The sequence below is a fragment of the Taudactylus pleione genome, unplaced genomic scaffold, assembly GCF_031769625.1.
Source record: "Taudactylus pleione unplaced genomic scaffold, aTauple2 ptg000372l, whole genome shotgun sequence".
Classification (NCBI taxonomy): domain Eukaryota; kingdom Metazoa; phylum Chordata; class Amphibia; order Anura; family Myobatrachidae; genus Taudactylus; species Taudactylus pleione.
The window spans coordinates 2,201,141-2,227,919 of NW_028284773.1; the positions used below are offsets into that span (position 1 = coordinate 2,201,141).

At 43.8% G+C, this 26,779-nt stretch overlaps 1 protein-coding gene across 1 annotated transcript in view; it reads right to left on the reverse strand.

Moving 5' to 3' along the window:
• The window catches only part of MASP1 (MBL associated serine protease 1), a 152,538-nt gene that overhangs the window by 105,122 nt on the left and 20,637 nt on the right, over positions 1 to 26,779 (reverse strand). Inside the window, exon 3 of the mRNA XM_088444715.1 lies at positions 1,766 to 1,943. Coding sequence (XP_088300841.1) covers positions 1,766 to 1,943 — 178 coding nt within the window. The remainder of the gene's footprint in view (positions 1 to 1,765; positions 1,944 to 26,779) is intronic.

Here is a 26,779-nt window from a genome sequence, read left to right on the forward strand (position 1 = left end):
AACAAGAAGAAAGATCCAGATCCAAAACCAAAACACAAAACACGAAAAGTGGCCTGTGCACACCCCTAATGTATATATATATATATATATATATATATATATATATATATATATATACATATATACACACACACACATATACACACACATATATATATATATTATGGCCAGGGCTCTGCTTTATTCATGGGGGTGGGGCTTTCAAAACTGGGGGAGAGGCTGCTGATAGCGGATGTGGAGTGAGGGAAGGACAGCGCTGATAGCACTACCTTCCCTGCCCGGCGTCTGCTGCTAGCCGGAGTTGGAAGGAGAGAAGGACAGCGCTGCCAGCACTGCCTTCTCTGCCCTGTCAGCAGCCGCTGGGCTGCTGCTAGCTGCCGGAGGAGGGAGAGAAGGACAGCGCTGTCAGTGCTGCCTTCTCTGCCCTGTCCTCTCAGCAGCCGCCGGCGCTGGGCTGGCCGATCACTGCAGTGATCGGCCCACGGGGAGGGACAAAGTGTGCAGAGGGACCAGGAGCCCACAGAGCTTTCCTGACTGCTCGTATCAGATACGACCATGTCAGGGAAAGCCCAGTCTGGTATGGACGTATCTGATACGACCATGCCAGGCAAGTGGTTAATTGACAGGAAAAAAATCATACTGCCGCCTCTCCATATCAAACTGGGTTTAATGAAAATATTTGTAAAAGCATTGGACAAGTCAGGCGATTGTTTCACATATATTTGTCGAACATTTCCATCTCTTATTATTGAAAAATGAAAGGTAGGAATTTTTGACGGCCCACAGATACGGAAACTGGTGAAGGATCCAAATTTTACCACATCTATGACTGAAACTGAATATATGTGTCTGCCATTCAAAAATTTTTAGGCAATCACAAGGCAGACAACTATCATGAATTAGTCCACAACATGCTAAAATGTTTCGAGAAAGTAGGTGCCAACATGAGTATTATAGTACATTTTTTGTACAGCCATTTAGAACACTTCCCATCCAATCTAGGAGATTTAAGCGAAGAACAGGGTGAATGGTTCCACCAGGATATTCAGGTAATGGAAAAAAGATATCAAGGAAGGTGGGATCGTTACAAGATGGCCGATTACTGTTGGAGTCTGCAGAGGGACTGCCTGCAACAAGAATACAAAAGGAAATCCTAACCCTTATGTAATTATCCTGTGTCTTTTTATAACATTTTACAAATAAAATTTAATCAGAATAAAAAAATATCTTTTTAGCTATTTTTAACATTGTGTAATTTAATTTTTCATAAATATTAAAGACATGCATATCTCAAAAACTAGAGCCAACTGAAAAATAAACATGGCATATTCATGATCAGGAGCACAAAATTAATTGAAATCGACTCTTAAATCCCTGGCAACAGATTGACTGTTCCCCAGTGTTAAAGAAATTAAAGAGTCTATTTATGAAGCAGTCTCTTTCTCTTTTTTTTATTTTCCCGGAGAAAGGTGTTCCTCCTGTTTAGCACAAAGACCCCCCCAATGGCCGGCGCATCTGATCAAGTGTCATCCAGGCCAACAAATAGTTTCGGCCTTGGAGATATAAAGCTCTTGATTTTACCATTTTATGAACCTTTAAAAACACTAATATTACATCTTCATATAGAACAAAATTGGAATACAGTTTGTATATTGTGGCTATCTATCAAGTAATGAACTAGGCAAACAGGAAATGTTATCAAAATATGACAGGTACTATGAATTATTATATTATCAATTTCAAATGGAGACAGAAGAGAACATACCAACTGCACTGTAATGTGCATCAAATCCAGTGTATCGTTCTTCATTGGAGAAATCTGATCTGAAAGTTAGGCTCAAAAAATTCCCAGGGGACACAATCACCTGCTTCCCTGGAGCCTGTTCTGTGTCAGTACTTTCCCTTCCACAGAAAATAGCCAACACTTGTTCATCGGTCTCCACCTGGAATCCAAACAATAGCAAACACTCAGAGAACTCTAATGATCCACAGTGCAATCCACAGCCTGCATACAATACAAGACAGCAAATATCAGGATTATAATCATAGCAGAATGACATTTGAGGACATGTTGATGATTCTGTCATTGCTGGGCCCTGTCATCCCTCAACTTAAGGTATACAAGTACTTGCCTACTCACCTGAAACTGCCGGGAGGCTTCCAAACCTCAGGTACTGCTCTCAACCGCCTTGAAGAGCACTCTAGTCTGCCCGGAACTGCCCATTTCCCGAGTAAAGGGGATAGTCCGGACATTCTATGATGTGATTCACAATGAATTGTCATCGTAGCCACGCCCCCTGTTTTACAATGTTGGTAATCTCGGCTTTGCAAAGTAGGGCATGTGGCCACGATGATGCACCCCCACCCGCACCATCCACCTGTGTAGATCCATACCCCCGCTGTGGGGCACCAGAAAGCAAGCAAGTATGTTTATACATGCGACACTTCAAACAGTTTAAATTTTCAGGATAAAAATGTACATGACATTACTGCCAAATCTTACAGCTATCTGACTCAGTGGACCAAGCTCGTACTGTGCTTGATTGTTTCAAAACAATATGTATATGTTTTATAAAAAACATATAAGAGCTGATTCTCAGTAGGGAGTAAAGAAAAAAACATGTAACTTTGCACTTTGTCAAAACCATGTTGCACTGCAGGTGGAGCAGATAAAATATGTGCAGAGAGATTTAGGGGCCTATTTATCAATATTATTTTTACTAAAAACACCCTTTTCACAAAATTTTAGTCTCACATAAATTTATTAAAGGGCAATTACAGTACTTTTTTGAAAAACTACTCTATGCACTTTAATTTGCATATTTTTGTATGCAGATCGAATTTCCCATACTTGTAATGGGAAATGTGATCTGCCTGAGATTTACTAAAAATATATTGTAAAAAAAATAAGTGGGAAAGCCCTGTGATAATAACGCCATCTTCAGATGGCATTATCAGGGCTTCCCCCCCCCCGGTCCCCAGACTCCTGACAGGCAGAGCAGAGACCTGGGAGCCGTCCCCTGTGACCAGCTGTGTGGTCAAAATAGACTTCAAACTGATCACTGGAATAGAAAAATATAAAAAAACAAACAAACACTTACCTGATTCCAGGGACCGGAGATTGGTGCTTACGTGAAGTTCTCTGGGGCTCTGGCCAGCTGGTCTCTGGGCTCCTGCCAAGGGCATTTTTAGAGAGGAGGGGGCCCGTGTGCAGTCTCCGACACAGGCCCCCTCCTCTCCGCGCGGCGGCTGTCAGCGCACTGAGCTGTGCACGGCCAGCGCCGGAGTTATAGGCTCTGGGCACTAGAGTGTGCCCAGAGTCTATAGTGTATGCACAGGTCACCGGGAAAATGGCCGCGGCAGCCATTTTCCCTGTATTGCGCATGCTCAAATGACGGGAAAATGGCTGTCGTGGCCATTTTCCAGTCGTTTTACAGCGTCGGTCCCCCGCGCCACCATGGGACTCCGGAGAGGTTAGTAATATTATGGGTGCAGGGTGTGCGGAGCGGGGTCCTCCTGGACCCAGGGACCCTGTTCCCCACACCCTGCACCCATTATAGATACGTCCCTGGATCCTGCACTGTGACCCTGGTCATCTGCTGCATAGAGCAGCTGACCGGGGTCACAGTGCAGGACCCTGGAGACCAGCTGAAAGGAGCCCCAGAGGGAAGACTTCACAGAGCACCGATCACCGAGGTAAGTGTAAGTGAGTGGGGGGCTCAGGGGGGTTACAGGGTTGGTGAGTTGGTAGCGCATGCACGGACACCTTCTCATTGTATTTTTTGCAAAAAATACAGTGATAAGACTGTGGAGGGGATTTGCACGGACATAGCTTTATTGCAAGCTCTGTCCCTGTAATGGATTTTTGATCAATTCCAGCGAAAATGTCACACTACGACCGCATTTCAAATGCGGCTGTAGGCCCTTAGAGTTGGCAGGGACGTGTCCAAACGCAAATCTAAATTGAAGTGTAACAACAAAGCTGTCCAGCATTTATGGACTACATGCAAAAGAAGCCAGTAACTACCAAGCATGCAAATAAATAATTAAATAAATACATTTATTTGCACCCCTCGCATTGCTATGTGGTTTGTCCATGTGCAAAGTTACTTGTTTTTTTGCTTTGCTCCCAACTCAGAATGAAGACCATTTAGTGTATCATATACAAACAAAAACCTACCAAAACCAGGGGCAAATGCAGGATTTTTAGATGGGATTTCCAAATACATGACATTAGAGTGAGTGTGGCCAGCCACTGAAGAGGGAATAATTAGCACTTAATAAGCTATAGTCTGCTTCATACAAAGTACAGACATATACAGGGCCATCAATCACAGTAAGCCATTAGATAGAAGTAGGACTTATACCCCTTTTCCACCTAAATTCCGGGTCTGACCCAGAGTTGGAACAAAGTTCCTATCCGGATCAGACCCGGAATTTTGCAAGCGCCGACTCGGAATATTCCCGAGCCAGCGCCGCTCACACCGCAGTCGGGTCTGCATAGACCCGGCTTTTGTGGAGTGAAAGTGGTCGCTTGGAGATGACGTCATCTCCAAGTGCCACTGAAGCCGGACCAATCGGCCGGCTAGCAGCGCACTCCAAGTCATCGTGACCCGGAGTGCGCTGTTCTCACAGCAGGGTTTCACGGGCTACGCACATGTTAAACCCTGCTAGTTACCTGGGTTGGATTGCCGGGTCACTCGACCCGGCGATCCAACCCTCTCCCCTTTTACACCAGGGAGCTGCCCGGGTTAACCCTTCAAAAACCCGGGTTTTAGCTCTGGTGTAAAAGGGGTATAAGTGGACATCATCCACACTGTGCTGGAAGTGGCAGGGAGCAGCTCAGCAGTTCTCAGAGTGCAATCTGTGCTGAATCAGGCCTTATATTGGTAATGCACAGTAGCTCCATTCCTTATAATTCATGTTGTGGCTGCAGTTCTATTAAATTCATATTATATATAATATTGCTGTTGTTGTCATGATTCGAGATGCTGGTTGGGTAGGGGGAATGAAGGGTTCCCGGACAACTGAAACCCCCCTATGTGTTTGCCTATGCAAACACTTATATGTACATGGTAAATACATTTTATTATAAAATTATTTACAAGTACCAAGTGTCCAATGAATTGGTAGTTCGTGCTACAGCAGCAAATCCATTACATTAACTTCAATTTACAGTACAGTGTATCCGCTGAACACTCTCAGCAAGATTACACATAAATGAAAGAATTATCATCCTTAATAGAACAGTAATACAGTGATGCTAAAAAGTTTGAAGACCTTTCAAATTGATTGAATTACTGCTTTAATGAGTCTTTCACCCCATTACTGCTGAGCCTATTTTGACACTTTTTGTGCCGGTCATATGAAACATCAAGATCAGTTTTTATTATGCAGTACCCAACCAAATTATTCCTTTTATTTTTTCAGAAAACTTTTTCTCACATTACGCAATTAAGCAATTAGTTTGGTTTTGCTTTATGAGGAGAAATAAGCAATCTACCTAAAAATGCTGTATATATATTTTTTTCCTAACCACCACCAATAAATACTTTATGGTCCTTCTAAGGCATTAATCCACCTTTCCAAAACAGCAAAAAGCTGGATTCGCATCTTTAGAGAGGAGGGGGCCCGTGTGCATTCCCCGTCAGGGGCCCCCTCCTCTCTTCCTGGCAGCTGGCAGCTGGCAGCCGACTAACGTGGCTGGCCAGCCACTGGAGCATTAGTTGACTCTGGGCAGTAAAGTGTGCCCGGAGTCTATTGTGCATGTGCAAAATGCCAGAATAATGGCCGTTGCGTCAATTTTTCTGGCTCTTTGTACAGCACTGACACCCGGCGCGGGACCTCGGAGAGGTAAGTTTTAAGTAATATGGGTGCAGGGTGTGCGGTGCAGGCCCCCCCGGACCCGGGGGCCCGTGTGCACCGCACACCCTGCACCCATTATAGATACGCCCCTGATTCTACACATAGGTACTCTTTCCCAAAAGCAGTACTTAGTTACCTTCATAATAAAGTTTTTCAGCAGGTCACTGTGGGAGCCGGGGAAGGGGGGGGGAGTGTCTGACTGGAGCAGGTGACGGCGGAGTAGCATATCAGTGCCGCCAGAGCTCATCCGTGCAGGTGACTGTGGGACTGAACTGGGAGAGACATCATGACATCTCTCCCAGTCCCTTCCTGACACTTGAAACAGGGAGGGGGCGTACCACAGGGGCAGGCAGCTGCAGCGCTGCAGGCCTCACTGTAAAGTGTATTAGTAGAGGTGCGCACGGCAGATAAACACCCGGCACACTGCTACTATTATACATAATAGCAGGCGTTAGAGGTAGTGACTGTGATTGCTGGTGGAGGCGGCCGGTTCCGCCCACAGAGCATATGCGCTCTGTGCGGGTGCACCGGCCACACCCAGGGCCGGATTAAGGCTTGTGGGGGCCCTGGGGCAACTAAGTTGTGGGGTCCCCACCAAGCCACAAGGAGCCTACGCCCCCTCCCCGCCACACGTTAAACACGCACACACATATAATATATATGTAGAAAACATATATTTAATCTAACATACACACTAACACACACATATACAGTTTACACACTAACACATACATACACAGTATACAGTACACACACTAGCACATATATACACATTAACAGATACATACACACTAACACATACACAGTATACATATATACACACACTAGCACATACTGTATATACAATAACACATACACACATATACACACACATACATACATAGTATAAACACACTAACACATATACATACACATATATAAATAATAAAACAGTACATATACTGTACACACTTACATTCCATGCAGCTGCTGATCAGTACATTAGGCCACGCCCCTTCATGTCGTAATGCCGTGATTTTCGCGGGTCATATGGTGGCGGGGCTTGTGTTGGCCCCGTCCCCATTTCGGCACCGGAAGGGGAAATTGGTCCGTGGGGGGGGGGTTGTATTTGGTCTAAGTACTCACAAACCCCCCCCCTGCGTGCTCTAGTTATGGGGGCCCCTCTGTGTGTGGGGGCCCCTGGACGACCGCCCATGTCGCACTCCCCTTAATCCGGCCCTGGCCTCACCACCCTAGTTATAGCCCTGCCAGCAGATAAAGAGCCGGGCACACCGCTACCATTATACATTGTAGCGGGCGTTAGAGGTAGTGGCTGTGATCGTGGTTGAAGGTGGCCCGTTCCGCCCACAGGGCATGTGCGCTCTGTGCTGGCACACTGGCCGCACCACCCTAGTTATGGCCCTGTAGTTTACTTACCTTTGCTTTGTTCCCAATGCTTCTTTCCTCTGTGGCGCTCTCTCTGCTGTGAATGATGCTGAAGTTACTTTAGGTCACACCAGCATCACACTAATGGAAGCTGCAGAAGCTGTATGATTGGCGCTGGGCTGTACATGCTTTCTGCTGCTGCTATAATATAACAGGCAGCAGTGCCGGAAAGCCATCCCATCGGAGGACAGCCACTGCCATGCGGGACTTGTAAAATCTGTAGTTGGCGCTGTGGAGCTTAGATGTCCAGCCTTCCCAGTTTCCCCTAGGATTTTCCAGATCTTTTCCAAAGCCCCTAGGCATTTACCTATATTGCCTATGCCTAGGGCCAGCTCTGCCTGGATACATATATGATTGTCTCCCGTGTTTGATGGCAAATTAAGTTTGTTGAACAGACCCCCAAAATCCTTGTAGTGCTTCATACAGTGTGATTTAATGGGGCTGCTGTGTTCCATAATAGGGTTTTAAGCAGAGCCGTAACTAGACTTTTTGGTGCCCTGTGCCAGAGAGAGCCTTGACCCCACCCCCCTCCCCACAATTTTTTAAATAGGGACATAAGATAGTTCACCTGAAAAATGGCCATGGCCTCATGGGGGAGGGCCAGGGAAGAGACAGTGGAGGCCAGGGGATGCTGGGGATAAAAGAAGAGGAAGCTACAAGTAAGAATGATGTAAAACAGAAAATTGACAGGCCCCAACAATGCCCCCTGTGCCATGGCACTGGTCGCACCACCCTAGTTACGGCCCTGGGTTTAAGAAAAAAACAGAAAAATATCCAGTGATGCTACGGAAACATTACAAGCTGGGGGGTCGGGGGCTGCGGTCCTCACCCGGGTGTCACCTGCCGAGGGTGCTGCACTGTAGCACTAAGTGCAACACTCGGCTCCTATCACTGAGGGAGCCAGCCAGCACTCCACACAGGAACCTCTTGCAACCCCCCTTCCTCCCCAAGCACTAGGCAGGGGGGTTCGGGCCGCATGACTATGCCAGCTTCCTGTGTGGCCATACCCTCTTTTTGGCGGTGCGCGGCTGAACCACGTGCAAAGCGACCGTCCCAGCACCATGTGACACCACGGGGAGGGACGCCACTGATTACAAATGCACATTGGTGAATGAATATGACCAAGATTAAGCTGGTCTCCCCTTAGTGTGTAAAATGCTTGTGATGACCTGGCAGCTAGGGGAGCATTATATTCTCATTTTTATGAATAAAGAGTTAAAAGCAAACTATATATACTAGTTCATACTGTTCTATTCCTGGTAAAAAGTCAACCTCCAGGTCATTGTCACTTGCTGTAAACACTCTGAGATAAAGCGTTCCAACTCTTGATCACATCCCAGCACCGATCAGTGAGTCAGCTGAATACACTGACTAATATTTTCATTAACATCATTATAGAACCAAGCCTTGTTTGCAGTGTATACGCATGATTTACAGTGGATATAGTAAACTCTGGGTCAATGGCAATGCTGACATTTGAAGGTGAATAAAGACAAAAAGGGCATTTAGACAGAGCCCCAAGTTCTTAATTGTCCATCATGAATCCATTCCAACTTTCTCTTGTGATTTTCGACATTCAGGGCCTGATTCAGACCCGGTCGCAAGCGATGAGCGCTCGCAACCGGGTCGATGGTGGCCCACAGCGCATTTGCACGACGGAGCTGGCTCCGTCGTGCGCATGTGCGAGTCCCGGCTAGCGATGGGCAATCCGTCGCGCCGGGTCTCACACCAAAGGGGGCGAGCTGTCAATGTTGAGTGACAGCTCGCCCCCTTTGGTGGGCGGGCCCGGGGGAGGTGGCTGCCCAAACGGAGGCGTTCCCATGAGAACGCCTACCATTTGGGGGCGGCCCCACTGACATCACGAGTGATGTCAGTGGAGAGATTCCGGCTCTGTTAGAGCCGAAATCTCTCTGGGGCTTGCGGCCACTAGACCATACCACAAGGGTCTCGTCGCAAACCCAATGGTCAAGACCATCGCGACCATCATCATGGCCACTCGCAATATGAGAGCGGCCAGGAGGCCATTCAAAAAAAGAAAAAAGCCCGGCCCTGATTCAGAGCGAGTGTTCTGTCAGAGCGACCGGATCTGAATCAGGCCCTCAGTTCACTATCTACTAACTACATTAGTGTCACAAACCATGGCAGTGGCTTGTTTCCCACCGGCTTGGGACCTACACTGACTCAGAATCCTGTTCCGCTGATTACCAAGCACCGGGGATGCTGCAGAGAGTGACTCATACTCCATATGCTGCTGATTGGCTGCTCCTCCTATTTGTAGCTTCCAGATTCATTCCCCCTCGCTGGTTATAGAGTTTCTTCCTACAGCTCGGTCTGGTTGTTCCAGCTATCCTCCGTGATTGTCTACACTTCAGCCGCTGCTTCTATTTACCACTCTCCGTCTCCCTCCACGCTGCCTTCCAGGCGTCAGCAGGTAGCTCAATTATTCAAGACTGTTGTTCCACTCTGCTCTGATTGCTGTTAGCTTGCTGTCTATTTTCACCATCCACATGCTGTGCTCAATGTATGCAGGCCCAAGCCTTTGGGTCCGTGCTGCCTCTGTATAATCAAGAAATCGAAAGCACAGATAGACAGGCGCTAAAGATACTAATATTTAATAAGAAGACCACAGTAAATAGTAAATTAGACACTCAAAAAATTAATAAAAATACATATAGGATAGGAAATGCTAAAATGACATAATAATGGGATAATGAAAATAAAAATAAAAAATAAAGAATAAAAATATATATATAAATAAATTAGAGAATTGCTTCAACTAAGACAATAAAAAATGAATAGGAAAATAAAAGCAATACTTGTTGTAATTGCATACAATCTGCACCAAGCAGAGAATAATAAACCTGCAAGATAAATTGTAAATATGTAGCAACAATGGCAGTGTATAGTGGCTTGCATATAAACAATCACAAATAACATTAAAGGTGTTGATGTTTACATAGCTCTTAGATGGTCCGTGTAGACATATATATATTAATGTCTCTCACACATCTGAGACTGTAGGAGAATGTTAATTAGTACACCATAATAAAGGTATTCCAGCCTATGTGGCACAACGGATTTTTAGGGGGACTGTTGATGTCCAGTGATATTCTGAAAAAAAGTTAGAATATAGATTGAGCCCTTAGGAGCTGGGCTTAGAGATTGTTCATCTAGGAGCATTGGCTGTTTCTAACATTTGAAGCCACTCCTAATACGTGTAGACCGCACAGCTGCAGACAGCTCTGTTCAATATATCAGAGAATAAAAATGTAAAAATTTTTTTTAGAATAGTGCACATTCAAGCATGCATGCTTTATAGGGTCTGTCACTCATGATCCAGTTGTGACCATAAGTCATACCGTACTCCCCACTTATCTTTCACATGCAGTGGCCTCACAGTATTCCACGGAGGAGAGGGATCGGCTCCGGTGCAATCACCCGTCGGTGTGCAGCGTGCAGCGTTATTGTTCTTCCTCCGTGTAAAGTGGTCAGTGTAGAGTGGTCAGTGACTCACTTGCCCGGCTTGCGGTCTCACATCCCGTCCTTCTCTCTACGCGTTTCTCCGCCTTAGAAACATCGGCGGCTTCTTCAGGAGACAGAGTACTATGGTACTGATGTAGTTCCGTTTATATCAGCATAGCTCTAATTTGCTCAGCTGATTGTTAATTAGAGACATTATTCAGATGTCGGGTGTGTCAGCTACTGCTGCATTGCAAGCCAGATTTTTCTGACATAGATTTCAATCTTTTCTATGTCTAGATATATTCGGAACAAATAGCTATTTAGCCATTTTTATACATTGTATTAAATATATAGTTACAACAATTTAACACTTTTAACATATATCTTTTGGGACACAAGATATCAGGTGGTTTAGATCCTATAAATACTGGATATTTGTAACGATGATTATCAACATACTTATTCCATCAGCATTTTGGATTTTAGGCTGTATCAATGAGTTATACGACTAGGGTTAGAATGATGTCCATCTTCGTGTCTCTGGAACGTATATTTTGATATGGACATTTTCTTTTTCTCTGCCTCATCTCTTCATTCTTTGTTATTGTAATTCATGTATATTTATCACTTAGTATTGTTAGTGTCATCGTTACAATACATATGTTGAAATAGAACAGATTTTTAGTATGCTGTTCTGTTAGGTGGAGCATTATATATTGTGGTTGAAGTCTGCAGAAGATCTAGATTAAGCAGACTAGATAGGCGGTCATTTTGTAGCAACTCAAGCTCTATGTAATAGCTATAGGGAAAATAATGACCTAAATTATTATAGTAGGTGAAGAGGGGAAAATAGCAAGGATTAGTAAAATAACTGTGTGATATGTTGTTTAAGGAATTTTTGATTGATATTTTAAAGAGTGTCAAATACCTGTTATTTGAATTATATATATACATCTAAAATGGGTTGATGATTGTAATGATTAGTGGGATTTATATTGATATCAGGTTGTGTATTGGTCTTTAAATAGAAATATATATGGGCTGGATACGATGGAATAAGTATGTTGATAATCATCGTTACAAATATCCAGTATTTATAGGATCTAAACCACCTGATATCTTGTGTCCCAAAAGATATATGTTAAAAGTGTTAAATTGTTGTAACTATATATTTAATACAATGTATAAAAATGGCTAAATAGCTATTTGTTCCGAATATATCTAGACATAGAAAAGATTGAAATCTATGTCAGAAAAATCTGGCTTGCAATGCAGCAGTAGCTGACTAACTCGACATCTGAATAATGTCTCTAATTAACAATCAGCTGAGCAAATTAGAGCTATGCTGATATAAACGGAACTACATCAGTACCATAGTACTCTGTCTCCTGAAGAAGCCGCCGATGTTTCTAAGGCGGAGAAACGCGTAGAGAGAAGGACGGGACGTGAGACCGCAAGCCGGGCAAGTGAGTCACTGACCACTCTACACTGACCACTTTACACGGAGGAAGAACAATAACGCTGCACGCTGCACACCGACGGGTGATTGCACCGGAGCCGATCCCTCTCCTCCGTGGATTACTGTGAGGCCACTGCATGTGAAAGATAAGTGGGGAGTACGGTATGACTTATGGTCACAACTGGATCATGAGTGACAGACCCTATAAAGCATGCATGCTTGAATGTGCACTATTCTAAAAAAAATTTTTACATTTTTATTCTCTGATATATTGAACAGAGCTGTCTGCAGCTGTGCGGTCTACACGTATTAGGAGTGGCTTCAAATGTTAGAAACAGCCAATGCTCCTAGATGAACAATCTCTAAGCCCAGCTCCTAAGGGCTCAATCTATATTCTAACTTTTTTTCAGAATATCACTGGACATCAACAGTCCCCCTAAAAATCCGTTGTGCCACATAGGCTGGAATACCTTTATTATGGTGTACTAATTAACATTCTCCTACAGTCTCAGATGTGTGAGAGACATTAATATATATATGTCTACACGGACCATCTAAGAGCTATGTAAACATCAACACCTTTAATGTTATTTGTGATTGTTTATATGCAAGCCACTATACACTGCCATTGTTGCTACATATTTACAATTTATCTTGCAGGTTTATTATTCTCTGCTTGGTGCAGATTGTATGCAATTACAACAAGTATTGCTTTTATTTTCCTATTCATTTTTTATTGTCTTAGTTGAAGCAATTCTCTAATTTATTTATATATATATTTTTATTCTTTATTTTTTATTTTTATTTTCATTATCCCATTATTATGTCATTTTAGCATTTCCTATCCTATATGTATTTTTATTAATTTTTTGAGTGTCTAATTTACTATTTACTGTGGTCTTCTTATTAAATATTAGTATCTTTAGCGCCTGTCTATCTGTGCTTTCGATTTCTTGGTAATTGTTGGGAGGGTCCAGATTCCTCCACCTCTATGACGGCTGCTTTATACTAATTAATCCCCTGGTCCTCTACACACTCCCTACATTTATCCTGGTCCACTGAGGTGGTTATAGTCCAGCGCCTATTTTTTGTCTGTGTGTGTGTCTCTGTATAATCAGCAGCTACAGTTTTCTCAGCCCTACTGTGTTTAATCAAACTGTACATTTACACCTGAACTATTTTCAGCCTGTGTTATCCTGCCCTCCTGGCAGGCAACTCATCTAGCCAAGAAATCCGGCCCTCCTGGCAGGCAACTCATCTAGTCAAGAAATCCTGCCCTCCAGGCAGGCAACTCATCTAGCCAAGTTATCCTGCCCTCCTGGCAGGCAACTCATGTAGCCAAGAAATCCTGCCTTTCTGGCAGGCAACTCATCTAGCCAAGAAATCCTGCCCTCCTGGCAGGCAACTCATCTAGCCAAGTTATCCTGCCCTCCTGGCAGGCAACTCATCTAGCCAAGAAATCCTGCCCTCCTGGCAGGCAACTCATCTATCCAAGAAATCCTGCCTTCCTGGCAGGCAACTCATCTAGCCAAGAAATCCTGCCCTCCTGGCAGGCAACTCATCTAGCCAAGAAATCCTGCCCTCCTGGCAGGCTACTCTACAAACCAAGTTATCCTGCCCTCCTGGCAGGCAACTCATCTAGCCAAGAAATCCTGCCCTCCTGGCAGGCTACTCTACAAACCAAGCTGCCTAGGAGTGCCGGCCACTGGAGGGCACCACTGAGTCCACAAAAAAAGAAGGATGAGCAAGGCTAATGCAGGTGTGTGTGGGTGTGTTAATGAGTGCAGACAGGTTTAGGATGCATGTGAGGGTGGTGGTTTTATTGAGTGCTGACAGGGTAAGTGTATGTGTGTGTGTAGGTTTAATAAGTGCAGGCAGGGAGAGGTGTGGGTGTGTGTGTGTGTGGGGGGGTTAATTGGTGCTGACATATAATGGGGTGCAGATGTGTGGCATAAACATATATTGGGGCATGGATGTGTGGCATAATGTATTTGGTGCACAGCTGTATAGCATATAAAGAATTTGGGACACATATGTAGCATATGTATTAGGGCACTGTATAGCATAATTCATGGCAATGTGGCATACAATACATTTTTTATGCACAGCTATGTGGCATATGTATTGGATGCATTGATGTACAGCATAATTATGAATTGGGGATGCAGCTGTGTAGCGTATAATGAATTTGGTGCACAGCTGTGTGGCATATGTATTGGAGGCATTGATGTATAGCATAATTATGAATTGGGTTTACAGCTGTGTAGCATATAATGAATTTGTGGCACAGATGTGTGGCATATTATGAATTGGGGCAGTGTTATGAGGCACAATATGATTTTGAGGATCTGCTGTGTGGCATATTAATTGGGCCATTTCTAGATAGTATATTATGAATTTGCAAAACTGCTGTGTGGCATATTATAAATGGCGTCACTAATGTATGGCATAGCATTGGAGGGAGCAGGGGTGGTGTATAAAATGTTGCCTAGGGTGCTTAAACTAACCTCCCCCTCCCCGCACCCTAAACCTAGCATCCTCTCCCCGGTGCCTAACCCTCCCCCTAGTGCCTAACCCTAACCACCCCGATACTTACCTTCGGGATGCCAACAGTCGGGATACTGGTGCCGAGATCCCGACCTGTTGGTATTTTGGCGCTGGTATTCAGACCGTCGGTATCCCGCACGCCGGGATGCCAACTACATCCCATATTTCCCTTATCTGACATACTAATATAAAAGAGATCACAGTGGCAATGTTAATTATAAATCCAAGCCTACTGCATGCTTTATTGGAGATGAACCAAAGCATAATATTAATTCTGGTACTTACTGTATGATGAGCCACACTGGGTACTAATTTATTTTGACGCCAGCCTTGTTGAGTGTTTAGTGGCATGATCCCAATTCTGTGGTTAGAGGCAACAATTTAAATTCCTAGTATTCCAGACTCCCCATTCCCAAGTTATATTCCTAGTATTCCAGACTCCCCATTCCCAGTATTCCAGACTCCACTTTCCTCATTTTTAAGTGTGCAGTAACCTTTTGTACTGTATAGAGAGAAGATAGGATTTTCTAAACAAACAGTTGCTGATTCCCCATGCCTGTTGTAATACAGTGTTAAAATTGGCTCACAGTAACATATTATAGGAAAATTTAGGATTGGAAAAACAGCAGAACAACTTCTAAAGAGGTTTTATTAGCCAGAACTTATGGCTGCTATAAATAGCTACTGTTTTCCGGTCCCAAATGCCAACATTTTTTTATGGTAAACTGCAGTCTACTTGTGTCCCTACAATAATTGACATGCTTTTGTGAGAATAGCCATAGACTTGGACAGGGCACACTAATATATTCTTGTTATTGAAGGCTATACCTCTGCAAAGACTGTAACAGATAAACTAATATTAATGTTCCATATAGACTGGTAATTCCAAATAAATCAAGAGATCTTTTTTGTGTCCAGAGGGCCTGATTCAGAGATGGACGCTAATGCGATCGCAGCTCCGATTTCGCATCGAAAGCAGCTGCAAAAATATGCTAATGGTTCTAAAGCTTTCCTGACCATAGGTAGACTCACTGCTGCCTTCTTACCTGCTTACCGCATCGCTTACTTGCGTAAATATCGGTAACATTGGCACACATCAAGCGTCCATCAACAGCTCTCCTGACACGCAGAGGGCTCTCACGCTGCATAGGTGATTATTATGGCTAATATATGCACGCCCATGTAACAGCAAACAGTCAGACACACCAGCATTTTTCTGACCACCCCCATTACAACACCTAAACGCTGACAACCTGTCAGTCACTTTGCAATGGAATTCGCTGTGCATCTGTAATCACAATGCGATCGCTGCGCACACACAGTGCAGCTTATATGCATGCATAATGGCAAATGATCGCTCGATCTGTGTAAAAATCGCATTAGCGCCCATCTCTGAATCAGCCCGAGTCACTAAAGAACTGAACAAACTGTTACAAATAAAACAGCTCAAAACTTAATTTTGTTATACTTAGACAGAACTTCTGGCAAAAGCACAGTAGTGGCTAACATCCCTAACGTCCATAATGTCCATAATGTCCTAGTGCAATACTGCGGGAGGAGGGTGATTGCGTGATTTTCGGTGAATCACATAATTATGGCTGTAATGATGCAATTTCTTCGCCCATTCCCACAGTGGCCACTTTTATCTTTCCTCCGGAAACTGAAAAAAAAAGATGCCCTAAAGGTCATAATCACACTTTAGGTGACTGATAATGATGGTAAAATGTGACTTCTTCTAGCCTTATATTATATTTTGAACTAGAGAAGGACCATAATCATTCACAGATTTCTCCTTATTCCAATTATTGTAATGATTCATATACACATTTCCAAAGGAGGAGAAGAAATGTCCTGTGGTGGCGCACAAGAGAAAAAATATATACACCATAAAATATCACTTTTATTATCTTCATTTTAAAACCTTGTTTAGTGAAATATTTAAAAACAGTAAATAGATTCAAGAATGCTGCTATCTTATAGTAAAATGCTTATACAGTATTATGAGTAGGGGTGTGCACCGGCCACTTTTCGTGTTTTGTGTTTTGGTTTTGGATCTGGATCTTTCTTCGTGTTTTGGATCTGGATTGGTTTTGCCAAAACCACCCTTCGGTGTTTTGGGTTCTGGGTTTTGTGCTTTGGATCTGTATTTTTTTTTAAAAACCATAAAAACAGCTAAAATCACAGAATGTGTTGATTTTTCTGCTCCTATGCTATTATTAACCTCAAAAACCTTAATTTCCACTCATTTCCAGTCTATTCTGAACACCTCACACCTCACAATAGTGTTTTTATGTCCAAAAGGTTGCACCGAGGTAGATGGATGACTATGCTAAGCGACACAAGTGGGCGGCACAAACACGTGGCCCATCTAGGAGTGACACTGCAGTGGCAGACAGGATGGCAGTTTGAAAAACTAGGCCCCAAACAGTACATAATTCAAAGAAAAAAAAGAGGTGCAAGATGGAATTGTCCTTGGGCCCTCCCTACCACCCTTATGTTGTATAAACAGGACATGCACACTTTAACAAACCAATCATTTCAGCCCCAGGGTCTGCCACACGACTGTGGCTGAAAGGATTGTTTCGTTTGGGCCCCCACAAAACAAGCTGGCAATTAATCTGTCCCTGCACAAACTGGCTCTACGGAGGCAAGATGTCGTCCTCATCCTCATCCACCGATTCCTCACCCTCTTCAGTGTTGTGTACATCCTCATCCTCACAGAGTATTAACTCGTCCCCACTGAAATCCACCACCACAGGTCCCTCTGTACGTTCTGGAGGCTGGTCTCCCTGGAAGAGTTGATAATTAATTTTTATGAACATCATCTTCTCCACATTTTGTGGAAGCAACCTCCTACGCCTTTCGCTGACAAGGTTCCCGACTGCACTAAACACTCTTTCGGAGTACACACTGGAGGGGGGGCAACTCAGGTAAAATAGAGTCAGTTTTTACAGGGGCCTCCAAATTGCCTCTTTTTCCTGCCAGTACAGGTACGGACTGTCTGACATGCCTACTTGGATGCTGTCACCGATGTAATCCTCCACCATTCTGTCAATGGTGACAGTATCATATGCAGTGACAGTAGACATGTCAGAAATTGTTGCCAGGTCCTTCAGTCCGGACCAGATGTCCAAACTTGGTCCTGCCTGCCCTGCATCACTGCCAGCGGGTTGCTTAGGATACCTAAGTTTTTTCCTGGCAGTCCCAGTTGCGGGAGAAAATGAAGAAGGAGCTGTTGACGTGTCACATTCCGCTTCAGCTGACAGTGTTTTCACCAGCAGGTCTTTGCACCTCTGCAGGCTTGTGTCGGCCAGAAAGAGTGACACCACATAGGCTTTAAACCTAGGATCGAGCACGGTGGCCAAAATGTAGTGGTCTGATTTCAACAGATTGACCATCCTGGAATCCTGGCAAAGCGAAAGAAGGGCTTCATCCACAAGTCCCACATGCCGAGCGGAATCGCTCTGACTTAGCTCCTCCTTCTTTTTCTCCAGCTGCTTCTGCAAAAGCCTGATGAGGGGAATGACCTGACTCAAGCTGGCAGTGTCTGAACTGACTTCACGTGTGGCAAGTTCGAAGGGCTGGAGAACCTTGCACAATACGGAAATCATTCTCCACTGTGCTTGAGTCAGGTGCATACCCCCTCCTTTGCCTATGTCATAGGTGGATGTATAGACTTGAATGGCCTTTTGCTGCTCCTCCATCCTCTGAAGCATATAGAGGGTTGAGTTCCACCGCGTCACAACCTCTTGCTTCAGGTGATGGCGGGGCAGGTTCAAGACTGTTTGCTGGTGCTCCAGTCTTCGGCACCTAGTCGCTGAATGGCGAAAGTGGCCAGAAATTTTTCGGGCCCCCCAGAGCGTCTCCTGCACGTCCCTGTCGCTTTTCAGAAAATTCTGCACCACCAAGTTTATTGTGTGAGCAAAACATGGGACGTGCTGGTATTTGCCCAGATGTAATGCCCGCACAATATTGGTGGCGTTGTCAGATATCACAAATCCCCAGGAGAGTCTGAGTGGGGTAAGCCACTGAGCGATGATTTCCCTCAGTTTCTCTAAGAGGTTGTCGGCGGTGTGCCTCTTACTGAAACCGGTGATACACAGCGTAGCCTGCCTTGGAACGAGCTGGCATTTCTGAGATGCTGCTACTGGTGACGCTGCTGCTGTTGCTGCGTAAGGTGATACATCTACCCAGTGGGCTGTCACAGTCATATAGTCCTTAGTCTGCCCTGTTCCACTTGTCCACATGTCCGTGGTTAAGTGGACATTGGGTACAACGGCATTTTTCAGGATACTGAGGACACTTTTTCTGACGTTTCTGTACAGGCTCGGTATCGCCTGCCTAGTGAAGTGGAATCTAGACGGGATTTGGAACCGGGGACACACTATCTCCATCAATTGTCTAAATCCCACTGCACTAATGGCGGATACCGGACGCACGTCTAACACCAACATAGCAGTCAAGGCCTCAGTTATACGTTTTGCTTCAGGATGACTGCTGTCGTACTTAAAGGGCTGTTGGAGGATCAATTGTTTAGTAAAAGTAGTGGTGTTCCTACTTCCTCTCTGGGATGATGAACGACTCCCAGCAGCAGCAACAGCAGCAGCGGCAGCAGGAGGCGTAGCAATGCAGGATCCTCCGGAGGAATCCCGGATAGGAGAGTCAGTCATGCCAGTGACATGGCCTGCAGGACTACTTCCGATCCTGACTAAGGAGGAAATTGACGAGGAGGGAGTTGACGGTGTGGTTTGCAGGGGCTTGGATACAACAGGACAACGGGATTTAGGTGTCCCTGGACTGCTTACGGTCTTAGCCAAAGTTTCTGAACTTGACAGTAACTTTTTATGAACGCGCTGCAGGTGCCGTATAAGGGAGGATGTTCCTAGGTGGTTAACGTCCCTACCCCTACTTATTCCACCTTTACATATGGTACATATGGCAAGACAGTTCTTGTCCGGATTTGGATAGAAATATTGCCAGACCAAAGAGGTGGAATGTTTGGTCTTCTGCCCAGGCATGACCGTGATGGGCTTTTTCATCCCACGGACAACAACTGTCTCCCCCGGAGCCTGATTTAAACAAACCACATCACCATCAGGATCCTCCTCGCCAACTTCCTCCTCAGCGCCAGCTACACCAGTATCCTCATCCTGTTGTACTTCAACAGTGACATCTTCAATTTGCATATCAGCAAGTGGACTGTGGGTGCTCCTTTCAGCACTTGCAGGGGGCGTGCAAATGGTGGAAAGAGCCACCTCTTCCCGTCCAGTGCTGGGAAGGTCAGGCATCGCAACCGCCACCACACTTGGACTCTCCTTGGGGATTTGTGATATCTTCTTAGAACGCACAGTTCTTTGCTGTGCTTTTGCCAGCTTAACTCGTTTGATTTTTTTAGCGGGAGGAGGGCTTCCATCGTCATGTGAAGCTGAACCACTAGTCATGAACATACTAGTCATACTAGTATGACACACACTAGCTATAGGGAAAGACCTTAGCCGTTCCTTGCCACTCCATGTCATAAATGGCATATTGGCAAGTTTACGTTTCTCTTCAGATGATTTAAATGTTTTTTTTAAGGTCATTTTCCTGAACTTTGTCATTTGGGATTGTATGTGGCTTCTACTATGACATTGGGCATCGGCCTTGGCAGACGACGTTGATGGCATGTTATCGTCTATGTCATGACTAGTGGCAGCAGCTTCAGCACTAGGAGGAGGTGGTTCTTGATCTTTCTCTATTTTATTTTTATCGGAGAAAGTTTGGTCCTCCATTTATGTTATATCGATTTGATATATACGTGCGGCTAAGGCGCACGCAAACACAGAAAATATTTTTTTATTTTTGCTGGAGAGTAGTGCACTTTGTGGGTTACACCACCCTTTAAGAAATGAGCCAGCCGGCTCTTTACTTATGGGACACAGGCGCACGCTTGGCGCTGCTCCTTTGTTGATGCACGTGCGGCTACTGCGCACACAATTCACAAACACAGAAAATATTTTTTTATTTTGTTTGGAGTGTACTTTAGGGGTTACAGCACCTTTAATGGTCAAGCCAGCCGGCCCTTTACTTATGACACAGGCGCACGCTTGGCGCTGCTCCTTTTTTGATGCACGTGCGGCTACTGCGCACACAATTCACAAACACAGAAAATATTTTTTAATTTTGTTTGGAGTGTACTTTGGGGGTTACAGCACCCTTTAACGGTCAAGCAAGCCGGCCCTTTACTTATGACACAGGCACACGCTTGGCGCTGCTCCTTTGTTGATGCACGTGAAGCTACTGTGCACACAATTCACAAACACAGAAAATATTTTTTTATTTGGTTTGGAGTGTACTTTGGGGGTTACAGCACCCTTTAACGGTCAAGCCAGCCGGCCCTTTACTTATGACACAGGCACACGCTTGGCACTACTTTGTTGATGAACGTGCGGCTACTGCGCACACAATTCACAAACACAGAAAATATTTTTTTATTTGGTTTGGAGTGTACTTTGGGGGTTACAGCACCCTTTAACGGTCAAGCCAGCCGGCCCTTTACTTATGACACAGGCGCACGCTTGGCACTACTTTGTTGATGCACGTGCGGCTTCTGTGCACACAATTCACAAACACAGAAAATATTTTTTTTTATTTGGTTTGGAGTGTACTTTGGGGGTTACAGCACCCTTTAACGGTCAAGCCAGCCGGCCCTTTACTTATGAAACAGGCGCACGCTTGGCACTACTTTGTTGATGCACGTGCGGCTACTGCGCACACAATTCACAAACACAGAAAAAATATATTTTTTTTTAGCACTTGGGGGGAGCTCCTCTGATGGACAGAGCACCCCCTTGACAACACTACAGCACCCCTTTAGGACTGGGACACTGCACAGGACTTTGGAGTGGACACAGCCCCTATGGACAACTGACTGCACAACACAGTCCTTCCAGCACCTATGGACTTTGAAGTAGTGGACACAGCCCCTATGGACAACAGCAGCACAGCACAACACAGCCAGCCCCTATGGACTTTGAAGTAGTGGACACTGCCCCTATGGACAACAGCAGCACAGCGCAGCACAGCACAGCACAACACTACACTGCACTACACTACACTACACAGCCCAGCCAGCTCTAACTCCCACCCTCCCTCTTCACTGTCCACAGCCGAGTGAGAAAATGGCGCCGACGCGGGTACCTTATATAGGATCCAAAACCCGCGAGATCCGGAAGGCGGGATGATGACGTTTTGCCTAGATTTCAGATCCGAGTCAGGCGGGAAAAGTCGAGCCTAACTCGGATCGGCCTCGGATCGGGGGGGCTCGGGGGGGTTCGGATTTCAGAAATCCGAACCCGCTCACCCCTAATTATGAGTATTGGTAACCTTCATTCATTATATCATGTGTACAGTATGTGAATATATTAAACCTTCAACTGGAGAAATATATATAATCAATGTATTTTTTGGTGTATTTTATGGTGTATATATTTTTGCTCCTTGTTCGCCACCACAGGACATTTCTTCTCCTCCTTTGGAAATGTGTATATGAATCTGTATAGTGTCCTTGGCAGCACCCCCACTTATTATTACAAATTCCTGTTTTGAGTTTATAGGATTGGGGTTAATTGATTTAAAATAGCTAGTGCAGTGGCTCCTTCATTCCCCTCTTCTTAAGGCCCCCATACATCAGCAATCTGAAAACCACAATTGAACAATTTAAAGATTTATTGCCCGATCTTATTATTTCCCAATCTAGCAATCTGCGCCCATACATTACAGATCTTTTTCAGTGATTTGCAGATCAATTGCAGCAAACACAGATCTGGCAATCTTGAAAGGTCCATCATTTTGCTAGAAACGGTCTGCAAATCTGCTGATCATGTCCATACACTAGCAATCTACAGCCCCAATCCATCTGTGAAATCCAACATGTTGGACAATCTGATTAAACAATTCCAATCACTTTTTGGTTGCAATCTGCGATCTGTGAAGCCCATACATTGCAGATTTTTATACACACTCGATTGCAAATTGCACGATTGCTGCAATCCACCTCTGATGTATGGGGGCCTTTACATCCAAAGAAACTTAAAAGCATTATATCACTTCTCTCTATTCTGTGATATAGGGCTCTATTTACTACAATCCGCATATTGAATGCGGATTGTAGTGTGATATTACCGAGTGAATTCGCATTGCGAATTCAGGTAATATCACAGGGATTTACTATAAATCCCTTGCAGGGACAGAGCTTGCGATAAAGCTCTGTCCCTGCGGATCCCATCCGCACTCTAGTCGCGGTATTTTCGGAAAAAATACCGTGACTAAGAGCACGCGCATGCGCCGACCGACCACCGCTACTACCCCCCCACCGACGCTAAGCCCCGCCCCCTGGTGCTAAGCCCCGCCCCCACGATCGCGGACCACTGCTACCCCCCCTCCCCCCCCGCGACCCCCCCTCCCTTCATTACACTTACCTGCATCCTCCTGGCCTCCGGTGGTCTTCTCCGGGCTTCCCGATCAGGTGATCTCCCATACTGCACTGGGGCCCGATCACCTGATGACCGGGCCCCAGTGCACTGTGGGAGACCAGCTGACCGGAGAGGAGCCATCACCGGAGGCCCGATCACCGGTGCCTGGATTCAGGTAAGTGAAAAAAAAAATGTTTAATTTTTTTTTTCTTTTTTTTACAGCAATCAGCTTGTGGTCTCTTTAGACCACATAGCTGATTACTGGTACCGGCTCCCGCCTCTGCTCTCCCCGTTAGAGCAGAGTGGGAGCCCGGTAACCGGGGGAGACCCTGGATAACGCCACCTCCAGGTGGCGTTATTATCACAGGGCTTCCCCCGGTATTTTTTTACAATTTATTTTTAGTAACTTGCACACAGATCACATTTCCCATTACAATTATGGGAAATGCGATCTGCTTTACTAAAAATAAGTGATACTGGGGGTTGGAGTAGAATTTTACTAATTCTACTCCAATTGCCCTGTAATAAATACAGGTGAAACTAAAATAATGTGAAAAGGGTGTGAAAACACCCTTTTTCACTTTATTTTAGTAAAAATAATGTTAATAAATAGAGCCCACAGCGTTTTGACCAGTTACAGCATAATATTGAAACGGTTATTCTTGTAAGTGCACATATGATATAAGCTCAAGAGGCTTAAAGAACACACATTAGGAAAGCGAGATATTGTGGCAGAGCTATGTGTTTTGATTTGCCGCAAGATTTTACTGTGTGGAGTTTCTTGAGTTTGAAGGGTGGCGAGGGTGCATCTTTATCTTACCTTCCTTATTATTTTTTTTCTCCCAAACTTAGTGACCTATTTATCAAGCTTATCAGCCCTTTACATCACGTGGAAAGAGCAGTTTCGCCAATGCAGCCTTATTGGATGCACTCTCCTGACATAACTTTAATGATAAACAGTCACACGAACGAATCTGTCCCCGCTTCAAATAGTGGCATTAACAGATGTTAGATAACATGGCAAAACTGCAAACAATAATAAATAGGCTCTTTAGGCAGCAAAATAGTGTTTTTTCATTGGTTCCCTACATTGTCCTATTCCCCAGAACCTGCAGTCTGATGCTTTGTGTCATTATAAGTCTAACCCTGTGAGCAGCATATAGCTTTCTATTTAGTGGTACAGTATAATAAAAAATAAGAAAAAAAAAACTAATAAACAACTTCCCAGATACTGTACTTTTTTCAAATGTCATACATAAATTAAAAATAACGAATGGTTAAAGTAGGGTTTAAGGTACCATGACTGAATCAATAACAGAAATAATTGTTCTGGAAAAAGGTAGCTAAAGATATAAATATGTGTGCAAAAAGATTAGAATTCTGCTTTTGTCCAATCAGAAGTCTGCTGTTATTTTGTCCTAGTAGTCAGATTCCTTACTCTTGCAGCTCTCACACATCATAACAGAAGCTGTACATAACACTGTTAAACTAACACACAGAAAACCGACGACAGTGTGGGAGGTGCTGGCACCTCATCTCTATGCAGTAACTTACCACTTCCAATGAAAGTGGAAGATCAAAGCATGAGAAGACAATTTGAGTTTTACATTGTATACAAAATACCAGATGATCCTTTGCCAGTTATTTTGTTAACCAGTACAATAGTATTGAGTTTATAAAACAGATAAAATCAGCCTGTGGAAAAAACAAAGTTAGATGCACCTTACTTTTTAAGATACATAGTTTGAATGTTGAGTGTTGATCTACAGTGGTGCTTCCACTGATAACGTGTTCATAAGTTTTCATACACAAAATATAAAACACAAAAAGAGCCACAACCTAAAGTAATATTGATTGGCTCCCCAAGTGATAGATATAGAATAGTGTTGTGTGTCACTTCCACCAACACAGCACAAAGGTTCACAGAGAACCCTCTCTGGGTTGTCCTCTTAACTAGATATCCCTTTTCAATAGACGTATCATAAATAAAATACAGGTCCCTCTTTAATCCTCATTAGAAGATCCTCTCAGGAATCCTCCTCGGTAGATATAAAAAGGGAAAGATAACATTGCACTAGTGCAACACCATATGGCAAAAACTAACATCTTTTAATTCTCTAAATAATGCACTAACATAAATAATTAAATTGCAATTCATCAGAAAAAAACACAGATGGGTCCTCCTCCCTTTCCCTTGGTGTAGTCTGCCTACCAGATGTTATAGATTAGATGAACACATCAGGCAAGTGCCAAGCCTGGTTCCTTGGAGCCAGCAGGTGGTTGGATACCCCCTGGACCAATGATAGGTTAGATGTAATATAGCAATGAAAAGGCAGGAGTTCACTTTCTTCCAACTGACGCGTTTCAAATAATATATTTTTTTCTCAAAGCGGATGTGATATATTAAACATTCACTCCTTATATACCCATACAAAGATAGTTAATTAGTCCAGTTCCCCATAATACCTCCATTGTAGATTCTGCATTAGCTGGATACGATATCATTAAAACACAAGAAGCAAGATGGAAGCAAGGGCTTCTTTCTATGCAGTCCACCCTGCCTTCCATTTCTGGATATGATGTCAGTTAATCTCGAAGCATGATGACAACTGAAAATCCTGTTGCACCTTCCCCCCTGCATTCCATCTCCCGATTGCCGGAAATTAGAAGGTCACTATTATATTTGTGTTCCCCTATGTTTTCCATAAAGTGGAAATCAGATGGCCATATTTTGTTTACATTCCACCATTTAGTCTGTTTGAATTGATAGATTATCAATGAAGGTTTGAAGGACATTCAGGTCTCAGGGGATTGTTGTGTACATACTATAGAAGTAAAAAATATAATAACATTAATTTATAAAAAAAAACATAATAAGACCAGAATCTAAATCATTTTAAAAACCTCTTCAACTCGAATTCACTGCTGAGACCCCTTGGACACAAGGACTTGAAATTGAAAATCCATCTCATTTCTGTTTTAGATAGTCTTAACTCCAAGTCTTTGGCTCTCCATGTGGGTGTTACTTGTTCTATACTCCAAATATTCTTTATGGGACATTCTTTACAGTTATGTTTGGATCATTTGTGTTTCAAGACCCTTTCCAATATTATATATGTATTCAGCAATATGGGTTTTAAGTTTTCTACCCATCTTCCCACATACAACAAACCACATGTGCATTTGATAATTAAAACATACATAATGTTAATCAAGTTGCCAGAAAGTAAACTTTTCATTTCATATTTTCTCCAATTTTCTGTAAAATCTTTAAAATGTATGGAGTTGCTTTTATCTGTTTGCACTGTATTAACCCTTTATCTTGTATTAAATAAATTTTCACAATCTTATTTTTCATAGGTGGAGCCTTCCTATAAATAAATGTACAATTTTCATGTTTAGAATCTTTTAAAACCTGATCTTCCCGTAAAAGTTTCCAGTTGTTTTTTAATAATCTTTTCTATCTTCTTATATTGAGAGCTACATTGGGAAATAAAAGACCACTCAAATTTAGCATTTTACCCTGTTGTTTTGGGCTTACTTTCAAGGAGGTATTTTCTTTCTTTTG